General features: G+C 35.5%; 1 protein-coding gene across 1 annotated transcript in view; it reads right to left on the minus strand.

The window, feature by feature from the left end:
- Positions 1-21,488, minus strand: part of LOC149775655 (protein mono-ADP-ribosyltransferase PARP4-like) — a 126,873-nt gene that overhangs the window by 87,819 nt on the left and 17,566 nt on the right. The window contains exons 7-11 of the mRNA XM_089943841.1: positions 17,813-17,950; positions 15,652-15,834; positions 8,337-8,497; positions 4,314-4,442; positions 1,371-1,469 (exon numbers count right to left, since the gene is read on the minus strand). Coding sequence (XP_089799967.1) covers positions 1,371-1,469; positions 4,314-4,442; positions 8,337-8,497; positions 15,652-15,834; positions 17,813-17,950 — 710 coding nt within the window. The remainder of the gene's footprint in view (positions 1-1,370; positions 1,470-4,313; positions 4,443-8,336; positions 8,498-15,651; positions 15,835-17,812; positions 17,951-21,488) is intronic.

Consider the following 21,488-nt stretch of genomic DNA (forward strand, 5'->3'; position numbering starts at 1 on the left):
TAAATAGAATGACCAACATCATTACCTGAGATCAACCTGAGAGGGTATACCATTGCAATGCTGATATATGTACAATCAGGTCAAACAGTCCTTTTGGGGGATGAAATGCATCTGAGGTAAAAGTTAGAGAATGTAATTTTTGACCTCCAACCCATGGTTTGGATGATGCCACTTAGGAAGTGGATACCCTAACCCCATGTACCAAGCTGCATAAGAACTTCATTTGGTCTTTGAGCTAGTTTCTCGTACACTGGGCAGATAACCAATGTATCAAGGATGTAGTTGCTTGGTGTTGGGTGCAAAAGTCTGATCCTGTATATTTCAAGAAATCATAAACACAGCCATTACTACAATGTGCCTGTGTTACCGGTATATCGACTACTGCTACAAACTGGTCAATATACCAAGTCACTACCCGCCCCTTAGGTAGTGTTGTGAAGATCTGTTCTGTATGCACTGACAAGGGTGATCACACGATGGCACTTAAATATTGTTTTGCATGGGTCACAGAGATCAAATTTAATAATTTGAGACTTCCTACCCAAGTAATTTTTAGCATTAGATGGGTGGTGAGGCTAACACCAAAAACCTAATCTGGATCACTGCCCAAACAGGTTAAGAGCCACTGTTCTACACCAATAACCTCAGATGCTATGTTTCACACTGATGATCACATGTTCACATGTTATGTTCTACTTTACATTCATCATCTCACATACTATGTACATATCAAATTCAGTAATTTTTTTACTTGCTTTGCCATTTGATATTTTTAAAAGGCCTAAAATGAGGACCAAAACTCCAGCTAGATTCGGTCATTTAATCAAAAAAGATCTAAAACAATACACTAATATCAGTAACAAAATTAATCTGAAGATAAGATTAGGCATTACAAAAATTTTCAGCATGTATCTTCATTCATCTATCAATTCATCTATATCCAACTCTCTAGCTACATTCCTCTCCTTTCCCTCTCCCTCTCCCTCTAGGCTGTTCAATTTAAACACTCTTTGACCCAGGGAAGGTAGAATTTTAACACTATATGGAAGGAAATTATGATCTGAATATTACAAGAGTTCATACAAAAATGATCCAGAATTCTAAACTGCAATGTTCTGTGACTTCCGCGAGTCCCAAGTAAGCTTTGCTAGAACATTCTTCAACACAAATAAATTTCTTATGCATACAAATTAACACACATAAACACATAAACAATCATAGATGAACTATTTATATGTACAACTGCCACAATGTTTACTGTTCTCATTTTCTGACTGCTAATAAATCATGATTACTTGCACAATATCTGCTTTTCAAAATGATAGGCAAATTTGGTATTTTTCATATCATCTTCATACTGTTTGACTCACCTTGCTGCATCAGAGAAGTAAATTCCACATCCAAGATTTCCTGCATCTGTTCGGTTTACACCAAATTTATCCACCACTGTCTTGGGCAATAGAAGCCCCCTAAATGGAGGGAAGAATTCTCTGATAAGAATTATGATATGTATAAGGCTATGTCACTCCATTATGACCTAAAAACTAAAGCACAATAAGTACAACACTGTGTCCTTCTTTAATGTTTTAAACATTAGTCACTAAGATGAATGCACACATCAAATCAGATTACTGTCATGAGTCATTTTTGAAATAATGGACAAAATGCAAATATTAAATGAAATTACTGAACAGAAACCTAATGAGCTCTCTTGACAGACCAACAGCTCACTTACCAATCTAAAATACTAAATTGGGTAAAAACTTAGGCTCTTTAAAAGAGGTAAGAACCATCAAGAAAATTTAATAGGCTGAGCAACTTTTCAAGCTGAAATTTGGGCAAAACAACTGCCATTTCTGAATGGTCATACATTGAGCTTATATAAATAGGAGTACCACAAATGGCACACAATACCATGGCAATACATGGTTATTCGATTGAATATATTTCCTGCAGTATACTTTAAGTACACATGATATGACATGGTTCGAACAGTACTCCTTGGCCAATCTTGACCCACTTGGAATTTTTGTCCCTGTCATAAAATATTCCAAGAACTGAACTGTTCAGGGTTTCCAAAACCAGTCAATGTATACATGAACATGAATGTGGCTTTTATTGCAGTTTAAGAGGATCATTAATCATTATTTTTTGTCAATTCTTTTCTTAAAGTATGCATCATGAGTTTCACATTGATTGTGGCATCACTAGGAAAAAGATGTTGACAATAATTGTTTATAGCACACATTATTCAACATTAAATATCTGGCTGATTTACTAATAATGATGATACAACTAATGCATTTACTTTTAAGCAGAATGTTTGTTAACAGAACCTTTGATTAGTAACATTTTATTTTAAAGAAATATTATTTCAAGTTTGTAAGCCACTGTATGGTTTCTGTGTTATTGTTGATCCTAGAAAAGTATCTAATGCACATGTACAGACAGTACTTCCAGTTCCATCATTGATTTTTTTAAAATCATATACATATACATAACAGGAGGAATCACTATACTAAAAAACTAGGAACATTTTACTAAACTGTCAGATATATTAAAGAAAGATATGTCTTACAAACTGAATCCTATTAAGGTAAGAGGTGAAAGACATACAATGTGACTCAGCTATAACATGGTGGTTGGGGTCCATAGAACCAGACCATGTTATAGACCGAACCATGTTATAACCAACCAAGTATTTTACTGAAACTGTCAGATATATTCAACAAGATATGTCTTACAAACTGAATCCAATCAAGGTATAAGGTAAAAGACATACAGCAAATGAAGCAACTGCAAGCTGTGTGAGGTACAGCTTGCACATCATAACAGCTGTCACTTACTCAGTAAGTCTAATGGGTAGATGGGGAAAAGTTTTGAGCTCAAAATTGTTTCAGTAAACTGATATTGTTTTGGTTATTGTAAACAATGTACATGTTTGCACATCTTGGTCAACACTACAGCCTCAGATATTCATTGAAGTACTTAAGTTCTTGTCCACAATGAAATGCAAAAGCCAAATCTGTTTTTAGTAACTCAAGACTCAAACCACTTCATTTAAAACAGAATGAAGACTTAATGAGAATCGACCATTAATACTCTTGAGAAAATGAATTAAATATGGCTCAGGTGAATTCATTTTTCACTTTGGTAATGACTTTTATAAACTTAAAATGAAATGATAGAAGTATCTGATGTTCCCTTTTTTCCCCAAACATATGTAATCACACTATAACAGATAATTAGAGTAGCTCCAAAAGATTATAAGTTAAAACAAACATGTGTAAATTTTCCACTAATTAATTCTAAATGTCTAGGTCATGGAATAAGTTATAAATATTGTAACAACTATTTAATAAATCTTGATTATTCTTTATCTTCTTTTTTTCTCTCTTCATCAAAAGCTGCTCTTGTTAAATTAATTTTTGTTTCCTCCAACTCCTAACATGCAGAGAAAAACCAAAGTAGAAAGATGCCCTGAAATATTTTGCCTTTTCAAGAAGAATTAAAAAATGACTGATAAACAAATATTTCATTTGAACTTTCCCTGATCTTCATTTACTGGTGTAGTTTGATTACGAATTTAAAACTTATTGCTGTAAATGCTGTAGAACATACATCCATGCATACACACACTTGTTAACTCATTGCTAGTAATTTCCACATGAGCAACAAGTTTTGACATCATTTTTCCACCTAGCTGATGCCATGTGATACAGGTGATTTTCTCCAAGTACAACTTCTGTGAAGCAAACTTCCATATCAACTGATGCTGATAATAACCACAGATTGTTACTTTCTTTACACCACTGTTTGAAATCTTGTTCTTGTTGCTTTGGGGTTTAATGCCATTTCTCAGCACAAGGCAGTACATGGAGGAAGAACTCAGGAAAACCCCAGTAAGAAACACTGACCACCAGGAACCTACTGGCAAACTTTTTCACATACCGACCTTGGCTGAGCCAGACACTCAAACCCACATGGACAGAGATAAGACGGCAGTGATCAGTAAAAGTAAGTACTTTAAACTACTCGGCCCCAGTACCTCTGAAATGCTGCAAGCATTTATTTACATGAAGTCTGATAATGAAAATAGTTTTGTAGTGGGTGAGAAAGATAGTTTTCCCCATGTCTATCAAAAGAATAGGAAAATTCAACCTGTAGGGATTAAGATTTGTGCCAGGGACTTTATAATAGCACATTTAGTTTTATTTTCCTATTCTCTTCACATACATAAGAAAGATTATATTAATCCCTTTCAGCCTCATCCATGTTCAAATCTTACACTACATTTCCATTCAACCACATACCTGGACAGAATTCCCAGGAAGTTGTGGGCAGCAGATGAGTGCATCAATGTTTGGGTGTTTTTTGGGTCAGCTTGGAAGTTGATCTCTTCTTGCATTCTTCTAATAGAGAATACATGTCTGATGTGTATGCTGAAACACACAAAACATTTCTAATACAAAATACATGTCTGATGTATACGCTGAAACACAAAAAAGTTCTAATACAGAATACATGTCTGATGTGTATGCTGAAACACACAAAACATTTCTAATACAGCATACATGTCTGACATGTATGCTGAAACACACAAAATATTTCTGATACAGAAAACATGTCAAATATGTATGCTGAAACACACAAAATATTTCTAATATTGATTACACATCTTATGTGTAAGCTGCCACACCAAAAACATTTCTAATACAGAATACATGTCTGATGTGTATGCTGAAACACACAAAACATTTATAATACAGAATACGTCTGATGTGTATGCTGAAACACACAAAATATTTCTGATACAGAAAACACCAAAATCATTTCTAACACAGAATACATGCTGCATGTGTATGCTGAAACACACAAAATGTTCTGTCTTTAAGATACTAAGGTGCAAATGAACTCTATCAAGTGAGTAATTCTGACAAAAATGGTGTAAAGTGATCTCACAATTGCTGAATAACTCTACATTAGTTTTATTAAAACCAGAGGCTCTGATCTTGACCATTGAAGTGATTGCTCCATTGATGGTGTATTACATATTTAGCTATTGTCCACAATGCAGCTATCACTTCATTCCATTGTTAGTCCGACTTAATGACATTAATAAGATAACCCAAGTTCTCCGGACCTCCGGATGCTGCACATGATAAATAATAAATAATAATTTTATTCAAGATCAATTTCAAAATTTTCTGAATTTGTTAAAACATTCACTTTATTATATACTTAAGAGTGAACAACTGAAAAATTCCTGTGTTCAGAATTCCATAGATGTCAACAGATGTTGGAACACTGAACCAAGTTGTTGATGGAACAGGAGATGGACATAGTCCTGGTGTCATCATTAGGTCCAGTAAGGATGATGGAATTTGTCAACATAATTCATCATCTCAACATGAACAGCTGAGTTTGCAAGGTTGGAGCTGGGGCTGTCACCATTGGGATGTCCTTATGCACTTACTGGCTGGTAAGCCCCCCCCCCCTTGTGATATTCATCCCTCAGGAAATTATTGACAGAGGTGTCATCTGTAGTGATGCTAATGGCATCCTCATCTTTGATAGTGTGTTTCTTTTCTTTCACTTTCTGTTAACATAGTGTGCCAACTGAATGAGGTCCACCAACTCTTATTCACTGAATGGATATTTGACATGTATTCTGCGAGTGGCAATCCGTAAACAGAAACTGAAAATATTTACTAAGGTGTAGTTGGACACGCATCCTGCTTAAAGAAATCATCTGGTGAACCATTCTAAGCCAATATACTATGTTGTCAAAAATTACCTGTAAAACAAGGGCCCATTACGCTACGACCTATACAGGTAAAGTCATTGAAGCATCACTTTATAACTATGAAGTGGATGCTAAGACTGTAAACTATTCAAAACAACCTTTTTAGAAGCTGTTGTTGTTGTTTTTGTTGTTTTGGGGCTTAACGCCATTTTTCAGCACACGATAGGCTATACATGGCGGCCAGTATTAATGGTGGAGGAAGAACCCGGGAAAACCCCGGAAAGAACCACCGACCCACGAGAAGCTACTGGCAAGCTTTCTCACATACCCACATTGGCTGAATCCTAGACTTGAACCGCCGCAGACAGAGGTGAGATGGCAGTGATCCGTAACGGAGAGCGCTTTAGACCACTCAGCCACTCGGGGCCCCCTTTTCAGAAGCAACACGGAACTAAAAAAAGAGCATATATTTGGAAACACCAAAAACACACTCTGCAATTCTGATAGGGAGCAACATCTCTGTTTAAATGGGAATCCAGGCATTTTTAAACAATATCTGTAGAAATCTTACCTGTATGTGTTTGAACATAAGCAAAATTTATACAAAGACATTTGTGCAATGTTGTTTAAAATTACTGAGGTGGACCTTGCAAAACAACTATTTTTTTCAATAAAAAAAAAATTACCCGCACAACTTAATAAGTCGTGTTGAGTGCATAGTACTGAATGCACATACCAGTGACCTGAGCAGGTAACTACAAAAGGGCACCTATATATTTACAAGAGTAGTAATTCTACAATAGATGGAAAAACTTCATCTCAGATGGAAAAGAACAAGAAATAGTTTGAACTATAGATGAAGTATACTTCCCAGAACTAAGAAACTCCTCCAACTTGCCCTATAGTTGAATACCCAAAACTCTTGTTTGGTCGGCAAGGTCTCTCATAAAAGAGCATGCTACTTTGCACAAGTTGGGGTATACACAGGATTTTTTTGTGCTTATTTCTATTTTAAGAGGAGACCATTCTGTCTCACTGCTACACATGTGGTAAGAGAACATATAGCTCCCATTGTCAAAATGTTGTGCACTGGAGGGCTGGATTTGGAGGGTAGTGGTAGTACTCCCGAGACATTATGATCAGATAATGTATTTGAAGAAACTGATAGATGACCTTGCTCCATGCAGAGTCACAATTTTCTTGTTAAACATAAACATTGTTGGAAAATGTTTTAACAGACTGGAAAAAACTATCCTTGTATTACTTAAAATATGTTAGTACAGCATTCCCTCACTTTACGGACATCCATTATAACAGTTCTTGTTATACAACAAGTATCATCACAGATTAGTGAATAGTGTTTGTACAAATTTCATACTACTAAAATTTTCTCATATGTGTTTCCATGTACATTTATCCATTGCAAATTTCCAATAATTAATGCTTGTACACCTATTCATTTGAACGATACAGCAAAAATAATTAACAAAGAACACATACTTTCAGCGTGCATATAACCTTTACTTCAGATTTTCTGAATATTGAAAGAAACGTGTGAAAACTATTATACTAAGCACAGTGGGCCTGCAATTGTCATGAGTCACATTCATAAAAAAAATTAAACTGAATGCATGTACAATTTCATACCCTTTCAATTTCCAGCTAATAAAGTGGATATTATTTACTGGTCAACTGACTGCATCTAATAACACTGCCAAGCAAACAAAACATGTTGGCGGCTTTCATTTTTTTTATGTTTATTAAATTGTGAGAATCTTTTATCAACTACTGCATTGTCTGCTGCTTGGTTGTGTATGCAGATAAAGAAGAAACACATGTTGGCTATTGTTTGAGCAACAACTGTATACATAATTAATTGAAGACAATCACAAAGATGACTTATTGGCTTTACTCATGGATCAGTAACAAGTAACATTTCCAATAATGTTTATTTTGGCATAACAATTCAAGAACCTGGTGAAATTGTTAAATTTTAGAAGCTATGCCATGAATGTATTATATTAAAATGCATAAGCGAACTCTTCCTCAAAATGTTAATAAACATTTTACACACTATTTCTCGTGCTTAAAAAAATACATATTTTTTCCCAGTACAAGAAAAATACATGTAAATGTATTTAACATTTCAGGAACCATGCCATGATTGTATTATATTCAAATTCTAACATGAACTCTTCCCAAAAGTGATAATAAACATTTTACACACTATTTCTTTTGCTTAATAAAGTATACATTTTTTCCCCAGTACGAGAAAAATACACGTACATGTATTTAAAATTTCTGGAATCATGCCACGATCATATTATATTTGAATTCATATGCAATCTCTTCCCCAAAATAATAATAATTTTTTTATACACTATTTCACATACTTGGAATAAAAATATTTTTTCATGTGTGAATGAATATACGAAATTTCAGGGGCTATGCCACGACCACATTAAATCCAAATTGACATTTTCGCTGGGTGCATTATGGCAGGGTCGCACTGTACTCACAAATTTTTTATTTTTTTGCAAATCCACAAAAGTTGAAACCAATGAAAATAAATGAAATCTGAGTAAATTACCCTTTTGCTGTAGCTGTCACAAGATCTTCAACCTTTTTGTACTTTTCTGATGAAGTCTCCAGGCATGAAATGTGGCATCCAAGAGCTCTGTATTTAGCTACAGTAGTAACCTCTTGTGACCAGTCTGTAGCTTCTCTCATGCTGATTATGTCTCTTAATAGCTAGGACAGAAAACAATGTCAGCAGTATAATTATACCATAAAATATTATTTCTTCCTTTATTTCAAAGATCAGAAAACCCAGGAAGAAAGAATTATGTTTTAATACTACATTATTATTATATTTAAAATGCGTGCTGCAAGCAGAGACAAAAAAATTCTTACTTAACAAAATTAAGAATTGTTCTTTTGCCTTTTTATTTCAAAGTTTCATAAAATTGAAAAAAAAATTGAAATTTTGGCCACAATAATTTTGGCAGATAGCAAAGTTGTACTGGAGTTATTTTTGTGATTTCAATCTGAAACAACTGAAAGTTTTTCGACCACTAAAATAACCCACTTCACCTATCCCTAGATATCTAAGGGTACATGCAGATCAGGAGAACTGAAATTCAATGAATTTTCAATGACAGATTTCAGTTTTCTATGACTACTCATGGCATCGAGTGCTCTACTTGAGTTACGAATTCAAAAAACAAATACAAAAACAATAAAGAAATAAAGAAATGTAATTAAATATGAAAGGGAAATTATATTTATAAAAAAGGCATTTAACTGGAACCAGATGTTAAACACTGTTCTCTAGCTTCTATGCTTTCTCCTCCAGTGATTTAACTTCAGGATTTTATCTAACTGGGGGGAAGATGAGCTCTCACTAGCCACAAATATTTGGGGTGAGTAGAACAAAAAGAAAGGGAAGGAGGAAACATCCAAAGTTTAATATTTACCTAACACTTCAATATTCACCTTTCTTCCACCTCCACTCTATTTGAGTCCTACTGATATCAAAATTTTTAAAAGATGTTGCCTCTAATTGTATAAGCATTAATTTTGATTTTTTCTGAGCTTAATCTGTTTGTTACCTGTGTATGAACATTGTTCTGAGCTGAGACACCCGTGCTGAAGGGGCATACACATAGCTTACTTAGCCAGTTGGAACAAGCTTGGAAACTGTTCTTTATTGTTGTTATGTGCAATTTGCCACAGCTCATAGGTATTGTCTTTTGTATGCTTGTGCTCCAAAATAAGATTTTTACTACCATAAGCTCTGCTAAAGTTTCACTTTCGTGAATCAGTGCTTTACTGACTACTATGCCATATCTTTTCCATATTGCTGTATTAGAGTTTTAAGTCCATTAATATCACAGTCTGCTTCTTCAGATAGGTAGTTTGATCAAATAAATATCTTTACTTCAAAATTTCATTTTAAAGTTCTTATTTATTAAATTTATCTGAACCCTTATAGAGCTATATACAGCTGTGCTCAAGGTATTTTGAAGTATGCATTTTTAAGGAGATCTATTAACATTTTTGTATTTACCAGAGTCTCATTATTTACATATTTATGGGGTTTTTACTCCTAACTCCTATGATATTATGACCAAAGCTGATGAAAAACTGAAATTTAAATATACCATGTAATAAAAAGTTCCGCAACTTTGAGATCAGCAGTTTTCTCACCAACAGAAGGGAATTTGCAAACGTGTAAATAATGCAAGCACTTTTTATAGTACCTTAACTAAATAAATGCACAATTCTTCAAGTGAATTTAAAAAACAGTGAAAACATTGTCACCCATGTTCTTCTTATCTAAGATAATTTAGTGGTAAATTACCACTGATTGTACATTAGAATTCACCTTCCATTAAATTTACTTTCCAGTAAAACCATAATCCACAGGAATCAAAGAATATAAATTCATGTTACTATTCATTGCTTCAACTGCACATGTTCCTGTACCTGAAAACTGAGTAGTAAATTTAAAGTGAAGACAATCCTTAACAACACTCCTGAATAATAAGAAGGGGTTAATTCATGTTTATAGGTCCACAGATTGCTAAATGAACAGTCCAAAATTGTATACCTCTTAAGCTGGTGCTCAGACCTATTTAAGTTTGAAAAGCTACGAGTTGGTTATATGGTGTGATGATTTTGATCAAAATGTTGAAATACATTTGCAGTGTAACATATTTTTGAGCTTTCAAAATGACATCACTAATAATATGTACTAATTCTGTCATGTTGGCAATGCATTCTTGAGTTCTGATTAGATGTCTGACCCACTTAGCTCAAAACTAAATTTTAGGCAAGGCACACCATCTAAAACTTTCACTTCTAACACTTTTCCAGCTCAGATAATCTGATATACTTCATAGTTTTGAAAAATAAATTGCCATCATCACTATCATCAGCCAGTTTTTGCCAAAGGATGAGCTGCCCTGGGATTCAGCCATTTTGGTTTTTTAGGTAGTCCATAATTTTAAACATACTTTTGTAAAACTTTCTTGATGCATGGTTCAAACTATGACAGAATGCTTTGTCCAAGACCCCAAGTGCCAATTAAACTTAGTGAAATGGAAGTGTGTGCATGTGTTAATGATATCATGTGAAAGGGGCATTATCCATGATATCTGATTACTTCCTGTGGCCTATGATAATGGTAGAATTGCTACCATATGATGGAAAATCAAACTATACTTCCAATCATCACATAACATAAAATAAATGACTTGAAAGTAAAATTTTCCAGCATATTTTATTTTAGGCAAAATCTCCCAAATTCAATGACTTTCAATGACCTAGGTGAAATATTAATAGTGTTCAAGGACTTGAATTTGAGGTGTTCATTCCTCAATGACTTTCAATGACCTAGGTGAAATATTAATGATGTTCAAGGAGTTGAATTTGAGGTGTTCATTTCTCAATGATTTTTAATGATCTTTAATAACCATGTGGACCCTGTAACTCACACACAACTGGAGCCAAAATGATAGACTGCAGCATACATGAGGCACAACCTACCTAGGAACCTCAAAAAAATCAAGCCAGGGATGAACATTGACAGCAAAAAGAGAGTGGGAGGGGTTTAACAGATGAATATTCATTTTATAATTACTATGCAAATTACTGTCAATAAATAGTATTCATCAATGAAGTTATTAACTTTTCTGTATCAATGACCATGATTTTCAATATAACCATTCTCTGAAAGATCGTTAAAAATATTACTCCAAGAGGTTTCAACACGTGTACCAGCAAAAACTACATATTATATCACTCCTTTTCGCTTGTGACTGGATATAGTCTAGTGTTATTGTTGATTCAGAACAGAACATTTTTTTTTTCAAATGGATTTATTTAGAGAAATAATAACATCAAAACAATTTTTTTTATTTATCTGTTAGTAAATTATTGATGATGTGAAGCAAGCCAATTCATACATTTTACGTTAACTACAAACTTTGGAACTTGATTTTCCAAAATAATGTCTGTCTGTGAAACAAAGCTTTTCATGCACAGAATATGAATTTTGCTTGGCTCCTATCCTTGATTACATTTGTAAATGAGTATAATACAGTTAGAGACCTTAAGTATGTTATTTACATAGTAATATTTTAAAGTCTTCAATTAGTAAATTGAAATGAGTTGACTTGAAACACTACTGTGGCCAAAAACTCTTAGGCAGTTAGGATTTGCATTCCCTTTAACTTCTATTCTATCCCTGTTACTTAGTTTACAACAAAAAAAATAATCAATGTGATAATACAGAGCACATCAACTTTTATTTATTTTAACAATACAACATACTTCCTCAAGTCAGAGATCAAAATACAGTCAGTTCATAATTAGGTTCTCTTGGAATCGCTTGAGGGCATTGCAGTGATGGCTGATTGACACTTGTTACATCCAAATACAAGATAGCATATTTCATTTATGATTACACTGAAACCAAACTAAAAGGTAAAAAACAAACATGAAAAAAATTAAGAAAATACATGATTTCTTATTAAAAATTGCAATTTCATGATGCTGATCCAAATTTCCAGGCACTACTACTACTATTTTTGACAATAAAATGAGCAGTATATATGGGTAGCTTGGTTTCCTTACCAATTTTGATTGTAATTTTATTAACATTTAACAAATAGGGGCCAATTTTGGGGGTATGTTTTAGTTTGTTTTTTTAAAATGGGAACCACACCTGCCCCAACTTTATAAGTGGGTTTGCTAGTTATTCAGGCATGCTAAAACTAGGGAGTGATGTATATGGTATTGTGTTGTGTATTTACTGCACTCTCCTTATGTTCAAATGAGATGCTCCTCTCATGCAGAAGCATCTCATTTGAGATGCATGCAGTAATTATGTACATGGAGGATTGGGAAAATTAGGAATATCAGATCTTGCCTATTAAATGTCCTGCTTTTCCTTCAGTTAAAATGGTCTTTTCTGATGTCCAGCTCTGTAGCTAGAGATGGTATGTCTAATATTATATTAGTTTATTAGCCCAAACATAATGTGATAAAATCTGTTATATAGTAGCCATCGTAATAATGCCTAGCTACAGGAATGAGCATGGTCAGCAATGGGCATCCTGGGCAAGTAAAAATAAATAAATTATATATTACACATAATGGTACAGAACAATAGGTTTTATAGATCTTGCAGGAAACAAATTACATGTTAATTTAGAGCCATCATTCCATCAAAATAAAAAAAATATTTTACTTTCTAATTTTTCATGCAGAAACAGAATTTGAGCCAAAATCATGTCCAAGAATTTCTAATAGCAAAATACCTGCTTACCTTCTAAACATTGTTGGGGTTTTCATCAGTGCAGATGATACAAAAAAATGATGTTGTACGATTGAGAATAAGTTATCTACTAATATAACCCAACAGAAATTGACTGGAAATTCAAATTTGAATCAAAGAAAGTAAAATGTGTTTTTCTTGAAGCAAAGAGACTGAATAAACAATTGAAGCATTTCATACACCATGTGATTATCATACACACAAACACGCAAAGACATTAAATAAACAACTGCACCAAAATATCTTTCTTTGACAGTGGGATACATCATTCAGTCTTAATGCAGGACCTTTTAACGTCTGACAGTTGACAGGTTGATGAATACTTTTTTTGAACCAGGATAGTTTGCTTCTACAGTAGTCCCCTTTTTATAAGACCACCCCTATTGTAGCAGGGAAATGGCCTTGTAATGAGAGTGGCCTTTCTAGAGGGGGATGACAAATGTGAATAGTAAATACATATGAAGAAAGTCCCAAGTACATTTAATTCTAAAACATTTGATATTTTCATTTAAAAATCAAATGCATGTTGTGAAATAAATGTAAAACAATCTGTTTCATCATTTTCAAAAGAATGTTATGAATAACCATTGATATAGTTTTAAAATTGTCTTTATAATTATGCTACAGATCACATCATCTGTCACTTTGTTGGTAACAGTCTAAAAACCAAACCAGTCTCGTCACAATTAAAAATATCCTTGCTGTCATATCCCCTGCATATATCGTTTAGTCTTTTGTTCCACTCTTTGACAACTTCATTATTAACATCAGCTGATTCTCCACTAAGGACAGAACACTTAATATTGTGTCAGACCTGAAATCTGTGCAACCATGCATTACTTGCAGTAAAGTTGTCATATCCCATTTCAACTGACAAAATTGTTGCTTTTTCTTGGATCATTTGACCGGTGAGTGGAATTTTCTTAGCATGCGCAGTACAAAACTATTCAAAAACCATGCCATGCAAATCAAGATACAAACATCTCCTGGCTCAAACAATCTTCCCTTCTCCGGCCATTTCACCTTCCCACTTCTGCAGAATTGTTTCGTTATCTTTCATGATAATGTTTATCTGAGTCTTTCTGACATCACAGTTTTCTGCGAGGATGCTCGATGACCCCCCCCCCAGTCATTTGAATTACTTTCACTTTCTCTTCTATACTGAGAATTTTTTTTTTCCTTGATGACATGTTGATCATTTTGCAGTAAGTTATTCAATTTGCCAACTACAAGACTGATAAAACAATTTTTTATGCATTTAAACAAATTGCCACGTGTTTTTAAAGGAAGTGATCTTGTCACATGATTCGTTTGTCATTAGTCACAGTCTGGTACCTATTGTTTTTATACATTTCTTTACACTAAGTGAGAGAAGCCAAAATGGCTTCGATATGTAGCATTATTGTCATGCAGATTTTACCTCGTGGCTGTTAGGATTTGATATAATATTAACCTTAGTGGTACATGTACTTTAGTCAACACTTCTTTCAGTAACAAAAACCTGACATCGGGAAACATAAATCGGAGTACTTAACACATGTTATGAATAGAATACTGGTTCTGGATACATATTAAACTAAAATGCGGCTGCTAGTGAGGGGTAAATTTGATATTATTGCACTAATATGCTGGCTGCTGGTTGCGTTAGCCAGGTGGCCTTTCATGAGGGGTACTTTTGAACAAAAACTCGTCGTTGCCAACAGTTTCTGGTTGTAAGTAGCCGGTGGCTGCTAGTCAGGGGGCCGTTCAAGAGGGTGACTACTGTACTCCAAAATCATTTTTTGTAAATTAATTTAAACAATTAGTTTGTTTTCTACAAATCACAGCAAGAATATTTTTTTCAAACTATTTGGTGGCTGGAGAGTAAATCCCCCCAAAATCAAAAGTCATTCCCCCCCCAGCCAATTAAATTCTAAATCCCTAACTAGATGCAGTCTTTGCTACTCTAAACAGTTCATTGGTGTCTGAAGGTGATGCATGTGTCATTTGAGTTAATGTGGGAACTCATCTGACACTGAATGGTACTACTGTTCACATCTTCATGCATGCCCCAATGCTTGGTGACTAAATGTCAATACTGTGTTTACAGTATGTGCATTAAGAATAAAATGCTTCCCATTGCACTTCATAAGTCAAAATCTGTCAACCAGGACCTTCTAAAATTTTAGTTTGCTGAGCTCTGCTTGCTTCACTGATGGCTCATCCTTCCCTGAATCACAGCCAGCATTTCAATTTTTTTCCTTACAAAATGAATCATACTTTCACACTTCAAACAAAAAACACTTGAGTTGTTTCACTTTTTGTACTTTACCTATGCAAATTAGCCTCCCATAGTGGTGCACAACATCAGCATTAAGCACATGTGTTTATTGTTTATACTGGCTCTGGGCATATATTTTGGTGTCTAGAAAGGTCTCTCTCTTTTTTCCCATTTGATTACTGAAAATTGTCTTTTAAAACACAACCGTGTCCAAGAGTTTGGGGTTAAAAAATTGTTTATCGCATGAAACATGTCCTAGCAGGCATATAGTAAGGATTGTTAAGCCAACTGGTACCACTATACCTGACAGAGGTCTTTCTTGGCTGAGATCTCCTTGATAGTAAATTTCTCTTTTTTGTGCTGATCTTTATGTGGAAGAGCCTGGTATAGGTCTGTTATCAAACTGTCCATCTTGTTACTATCTGCCTCACTAAGGTTGGAGAGAATGTTTCCCATATGCAACAAAGCAACATCTGCTTGGTCAACCTGGAAACATACATTTATACATACAATGTCTACATAGATCCTTTGCTGGACAAATTATATTAGTATGTAGTTTTGGATGGTTTCTTGAGGGGAGGTGGAACCAGTTTTAATTATGTATATGAAAATGCTAGACTTTAGATGTTGGGCACCCTCTCTCCTGTGCCCTACCTTAGAAGGGTGTACACCTCTTTCCATAGAGATAGTAGCTGGGACTGTGGGACTGGTAGAACCAAACTAGGATCCTTCAGAAAGCTGTAAAATCCTGGTAACAAACCCTTTTTGTGGAAAGGAACCATGCATCGACTGTCAGGTCCAACCAAGCCTCTAAAAGAAGATCCAGTCTGGCACCAACTAGGACTGTGAAAAGTGGGGAAATTGGTAGAAGAGGATGTGACTCTCTAGGAACAGGTGCCTCCCTCCTTAGGAATGTAGGAGGTGTCTGTAGACTTCTTCCCTTGGTCTCTCTTGCCAACTCCACATGAGAAAGATGGGCAGAATGAGTTTTAAACTGGTCTGATAGTTCTGTTCAGGCTCCTGCTTAAAACATTGTTAAGGGGAGCCATGGTATTTTTGGAAAGATGGTGTTTCTTTGAAGATTTAGATGGTATGTCACTGTAGCCAGTGCCCAGTCATAAAAGTCAACTGTAAGGACTAGCCCTCCAAATAATAACTCCACATTAAGTCAAATGGCTTTTGCTGTGCCCCAGCAAAACCCTTGATGTCTATAAGATGGCATATCTAACTGGAGGCGAATTTTGTCCTTAAGACAACTTCCAAGTTAGCCTGGTCACCAACAATGAGAGAGGGTTTACAATTTGGACTGTGCCCTTTTGAAACTGTACAAACTAGAGAAAAGATCTTGCGGGTTTGGACACAGATTTGAGGGAACGAGGTGGTAAACCTCATTTACTATCTTGTCAAAGGTCTGCACTTCCTCATTGTCCACCACCACCTAACCCATTCAGTGGGACAAAAAATGGAGACCCAAAAGAAGAAGAGGGCCGGATGTAACCAGTTCCTTTGGGACTTCATCTGTGTCAACCAAAACTGGCAGATCATTGTCCTGTCTTTGCTCTTAGATCAAGACAGTGCTATCCTGTCTTATCTCCATTCTTGGAGAAGAAATTTTGTTGGATGGTTCATCATTTCATATCTAAGGGAATGTGCAGGAAAGGAACAAACCCATTTTTTTCATTATCCCTAAAGGAAGGAATTGATGATTTCCTCTCAACATAGCAGGAGGTGAGTGGCTATCCCCGTCCCTTCATTAGCAAGGCCAAATGGTGTGGGGATGGTTATAGGTCTTTCCAGTTCAACAATCTATGGAACAACAGAAAACTCATCATTCTAAGGCTGAATTACTGTCCCTGAGATTCATGCACATAAACCAGTTTTCATGAGTGTAGGTCCAATATATTGAGGACATAGCAGCTTATAGTGATATCTAGCACTGAGGCATCATGCCACAGATATGCAGCATCATGTCCTACCCAGTCACATTATCCTGACACCAGGCCGACCAGTCCTAGCACTAACCTCTTAATGCTGAGTGCCTAGTGAGGCAGCTGTCAGTACCATTTTTATAAGTCTTTAATAATAACTTGGCCATGATTCGAACCCACAACCTTCTGCATCTGAGGTAGACGCTGTAGCCACAAGGCCACCGGAGTGGTCAAGGACATAATGAATGAACAAACACAGGAATATATGAACAAATATTGCAATATACCCTCATTGATACGTAGGTAAGAAATAATTCAATAAGATTCACATAAACATGCCCAGTCTTGACAACTGATTACTTAAGTCGAGATGTAAAGAAAACTCACACTGGGCAAGTCTTCAATAATTAAATGAAACATTATACAATAACACTTTGTCAACAAATGAACACTGGAGGAAATCTCAATATTTAATTAAACATCAAACTGATCAAATATCAACATTTATATATCCTACACCAATGATTCAGCAGTACCTTATCTTGGGTGACAAGGTGGAGTGGAATTGTTAGCAGATGCTCCACCTCATCCAGTGCCTCTCTCCATACAATCTCTGTAAACTCTGCCACTTCACTGCTTAGCTTTGTCTGCAGGATGAACAGCTTGCTCAAAACCTGCAAATGTATTTGTCCTTGTTTTACCAAATGTATCACTACAATGACTCTCTTTAGGCACATTACATATTTTACATCAAACACATAAACAATAGCATGCCAATAACATAAACAATAGCATGCCAATAGCATAAACAATAGCCTGCCATGGCATCGCTCAAAGTGATGGTTGTAATATCCAAAAGTAACTCAAGTCATTCAAATTAATGTTTTAAGTTTATTAGGAGGGAAAAAAACTTTGCCATTATATATTGCAATGCTTTTGTAAATATATATATAGCTTCTGTAGTAATATCAATGTATCCAATTATCATCATAACAGGAGATATATAAAATGTTAGATGGAAATGAATATCAGGCATCATAATAACTGGTGTGTATGTGTATGTGTGTTACTGTACATTATGTGTTATGTATTTGCATGGCTATATTGGTCACTAGTCATCAGTAAAAAATCTATTGTGATCAATTTTTTTAGATGATTTGCTTTTTTTTTAAACATGTAAATCAGTGAAACTTTTTAGGTCTGTTTTGTTGTCTTAACATGTTCGCCATGAAGTCACAGATGTAACATCATTTATACAGGTCGCGGGTTCGGCCTATTTTGATATATGAGAAAGCTTGCCAGTAGCTTCTTGTGGGTCGGTGGTTCTTTCCAGGGTTTTCCAGGGTTCTTCCTCCACCATTAATACTGGCTGCCATGTATAGCCTATCTTGTGCTGAAAAATGGCGTTAAACCCTACAATAACAACAACATCATTATTTTACAAAAAGTACATGCAGGAATGAATAATTTGGCAATACTGGTATATCAAATGCCCTTTAAATAAAAAGAAGAAAATATCTGAAGTAATTGAAGGCAGATTAGTGTTATTTGTACAAAATTCAAAGCCCTTCATGCCAGAATTTTCTCTGCAAATCTGTCCAGCTGTCTCTGAGAAATTGCAAAACCCAAATGTTGGCTGATGAATGACAGGCAATGCACATCACACAATGGATGCAGGGCCATACCATAAACTCAGTTGGCCTTACACTAATAAAGATACAAAGATTCACAATATATACCTGCACAACCACCACTACCACCCACCCACCACCCATTTTCTGTACCATAAAATATAGTAAAAACTGTATAGTAAATAATGGTTATACCTCCAGATCTTGAAATATAATTTTGGAGTAAAAACATGTTTCTTTGATAATGCTTTAATTGATCAAAATGTATCATGAGTACGACCACAACCTCATAAATCCAGCATTCTTTAGCTTCCTTATAGCAACAAGAGTTCTACGAGCTATCTGCCCACCTAAATGGGAGTCATGTAAGTGATTTTCCCTTTGGAAGAGGGATTTACACCAAATCCTGTCCATATGTCAGTTACCACTGGGTCATATGTGCATGATCCATTAGGTTTCATTGCAAATGCAGGGAGGCCACAAGGGTGTCTGTATTATGATAGGGTATATCTTATTGAAGAAATATATTTTACTCAAAAAATGATTTCTTTTTCAAATACATTATCCAGTTATAATACATTAGGAGAATAAGTAAGAGGTGAAGAGAGTTGCAACCCTTTAATCCAGAGATAGCAAAAGCTCTGGTCCTCAAATGTACATGAAGTTCAAATTTCATTAGAGATATGGGCTGGTATGCCTGGACATGGCTTGTATGGAATGGCCATATCACTGTAAACCTACTGAACAGCACATCAAGTAGCTAGTCCTAATTGTAAGATGTCTACCATGACATATATGTTGTCTGGGTTGACATCTTACTGCCAAAATAAACAGTGTTGTGTAGTGGGTTCCCAGGTCGACTGACGGGGGAACTAGAAGCCAAATGTTCAGGAATATCTCACATACATGTCAGACCATATTGTAAATTTTCCACAAATTAAAGTCTAATTGCTTTAGCTGGTGTATACTTAGTCTGATGTCTTTTTCCTAATGGAATCAAATTCTGACTCCAGCAAGTGGATGCCTTTCAAGTTCAGTTGACACACATATCAGTTGGTTGAAATGCGATGGAAGCCAAGAAATGCTAAAACTGAAGCTGGGATATTTTTCTGTAATGAAACAAAGAAAAACATACTAATGTTGGTGCAATTGATTAGCTTCATTCTCTAAAAGAAACTTATCCCTTCTTTAACCAATTTGGGCATTCCATGTCTCACATTTCAACCTACTGGAGACTAACTACTTCTCTTAAAAAGCCCAAGGAGAAAACTTATTGACGTATAAAGGCTTTTAATGGAGTGAAGTGTTTCCATTCACACCACTGGAAGAAAACTTGCCACTTCGTTTTGTATGCCTTGAAAGTGGCTGGCCTTCTTGACCCAGTGATTCTGCCCACTTGTTCTGACCAATGTTTTACCGTAAGGGCTAAATTCACAATGAACCAGGCATACACATTTAACAATTCTGGGTCTGAACAAAACATCTTTTTTCACAGTTGCTTTAGTATAAGGAAAGGCCATGATTTTCCTGATAAGTTTAATAAATCATTTACTCAATAATTAAAGAACGGAACTGATGCATCATCATAGACACTGCTGGGCAATGATGGACCTGGGGCCAGTGCCAGAGCTTTCTGGTGCCAATCTGCAATGTGGTTCTGGTAAGTTCTTTCTTAAAAGTTTATCAGATTAAGTGTTATGACTAGCAATTCTGGGTGTCTGGAGTTATCTGGTCATGAAGACAAGACTAGGTATACCAGGAAATAGATCAAGGGACCCACTGGAATAGGTCAAGTATGTGTTGGAGCTGAAGTTGTGATGCCGACCATTGTTATCTTATGCCAATGTCCAGTAATGTGAAGCCCATACTGGCATACTTGATTTTCTTCTGGACCAGTGAACCTTCTGCCTTCATTCATGCAAGCAGGGCGTTGTCAAATTAGATGTGGAGTTCACATCTTTGTTTGTGCATTGTCTTACTCTCTCACTTACCTGATCAATTTATTAGGCTAAGACAGTTGCCCATAAATTATGACCATATACGAGCATTATGTCACAAAACTGGCCAAAAATTATTGTACCCGATATAAATGAGACAGGTGTCATGGTTATTTTCCCCACCAGATGAAACTGCTTGCACCTAATGCACTTAGTCTTGCCCACTGTGTTGACACCTGTAATTAAAGACAGCAAAACAAAGCATATACAGGTAAATGTACCCATATGATGTAGATGTCACTAGATCATGGGCCAGATGTAGCCTGCAGGCCGTAGGCTGTATACACCACCTACAGACTTTGGACAGGTAACTAAAATGGTACTGACATGAATTTCTAAAGACAAAAGGTAGACCAATAAATTGTGAATTCCTCGTCTGAAATAGAAGCAGAACAAGAATGAAAACATAGGTGAAACATGCTTCTCCACAGTGAGAAATTCTACAGAGTCACTCAAACAATGTAAAGGCACAAGCAGATTAGATTTTGTAATGTCTCAAAAACAGCATACTTCCTGGCATCAGCAGAAGTTGTACTAATATAAATGGAATTTGGCACCATCTCCTCTACTCAAGGAAAGATCAC

The sequence above is a fragment of the Sinohyriopsis cumingii genome, chromosome 19 (assembly GCF_028554795.1).
Source record: "Sinohyriopsis cumingii isolate HCF-2022 chromosome 19, ASM2855479v2, whole genome shotgun sequence".
Taxonomy (NCBI): Eukaryota; Metazoa; Mollusca; class Bivalvia; order Unionida; family Unionidae; genus Sinohyriopsis; species Sinohyriopsis cumingii.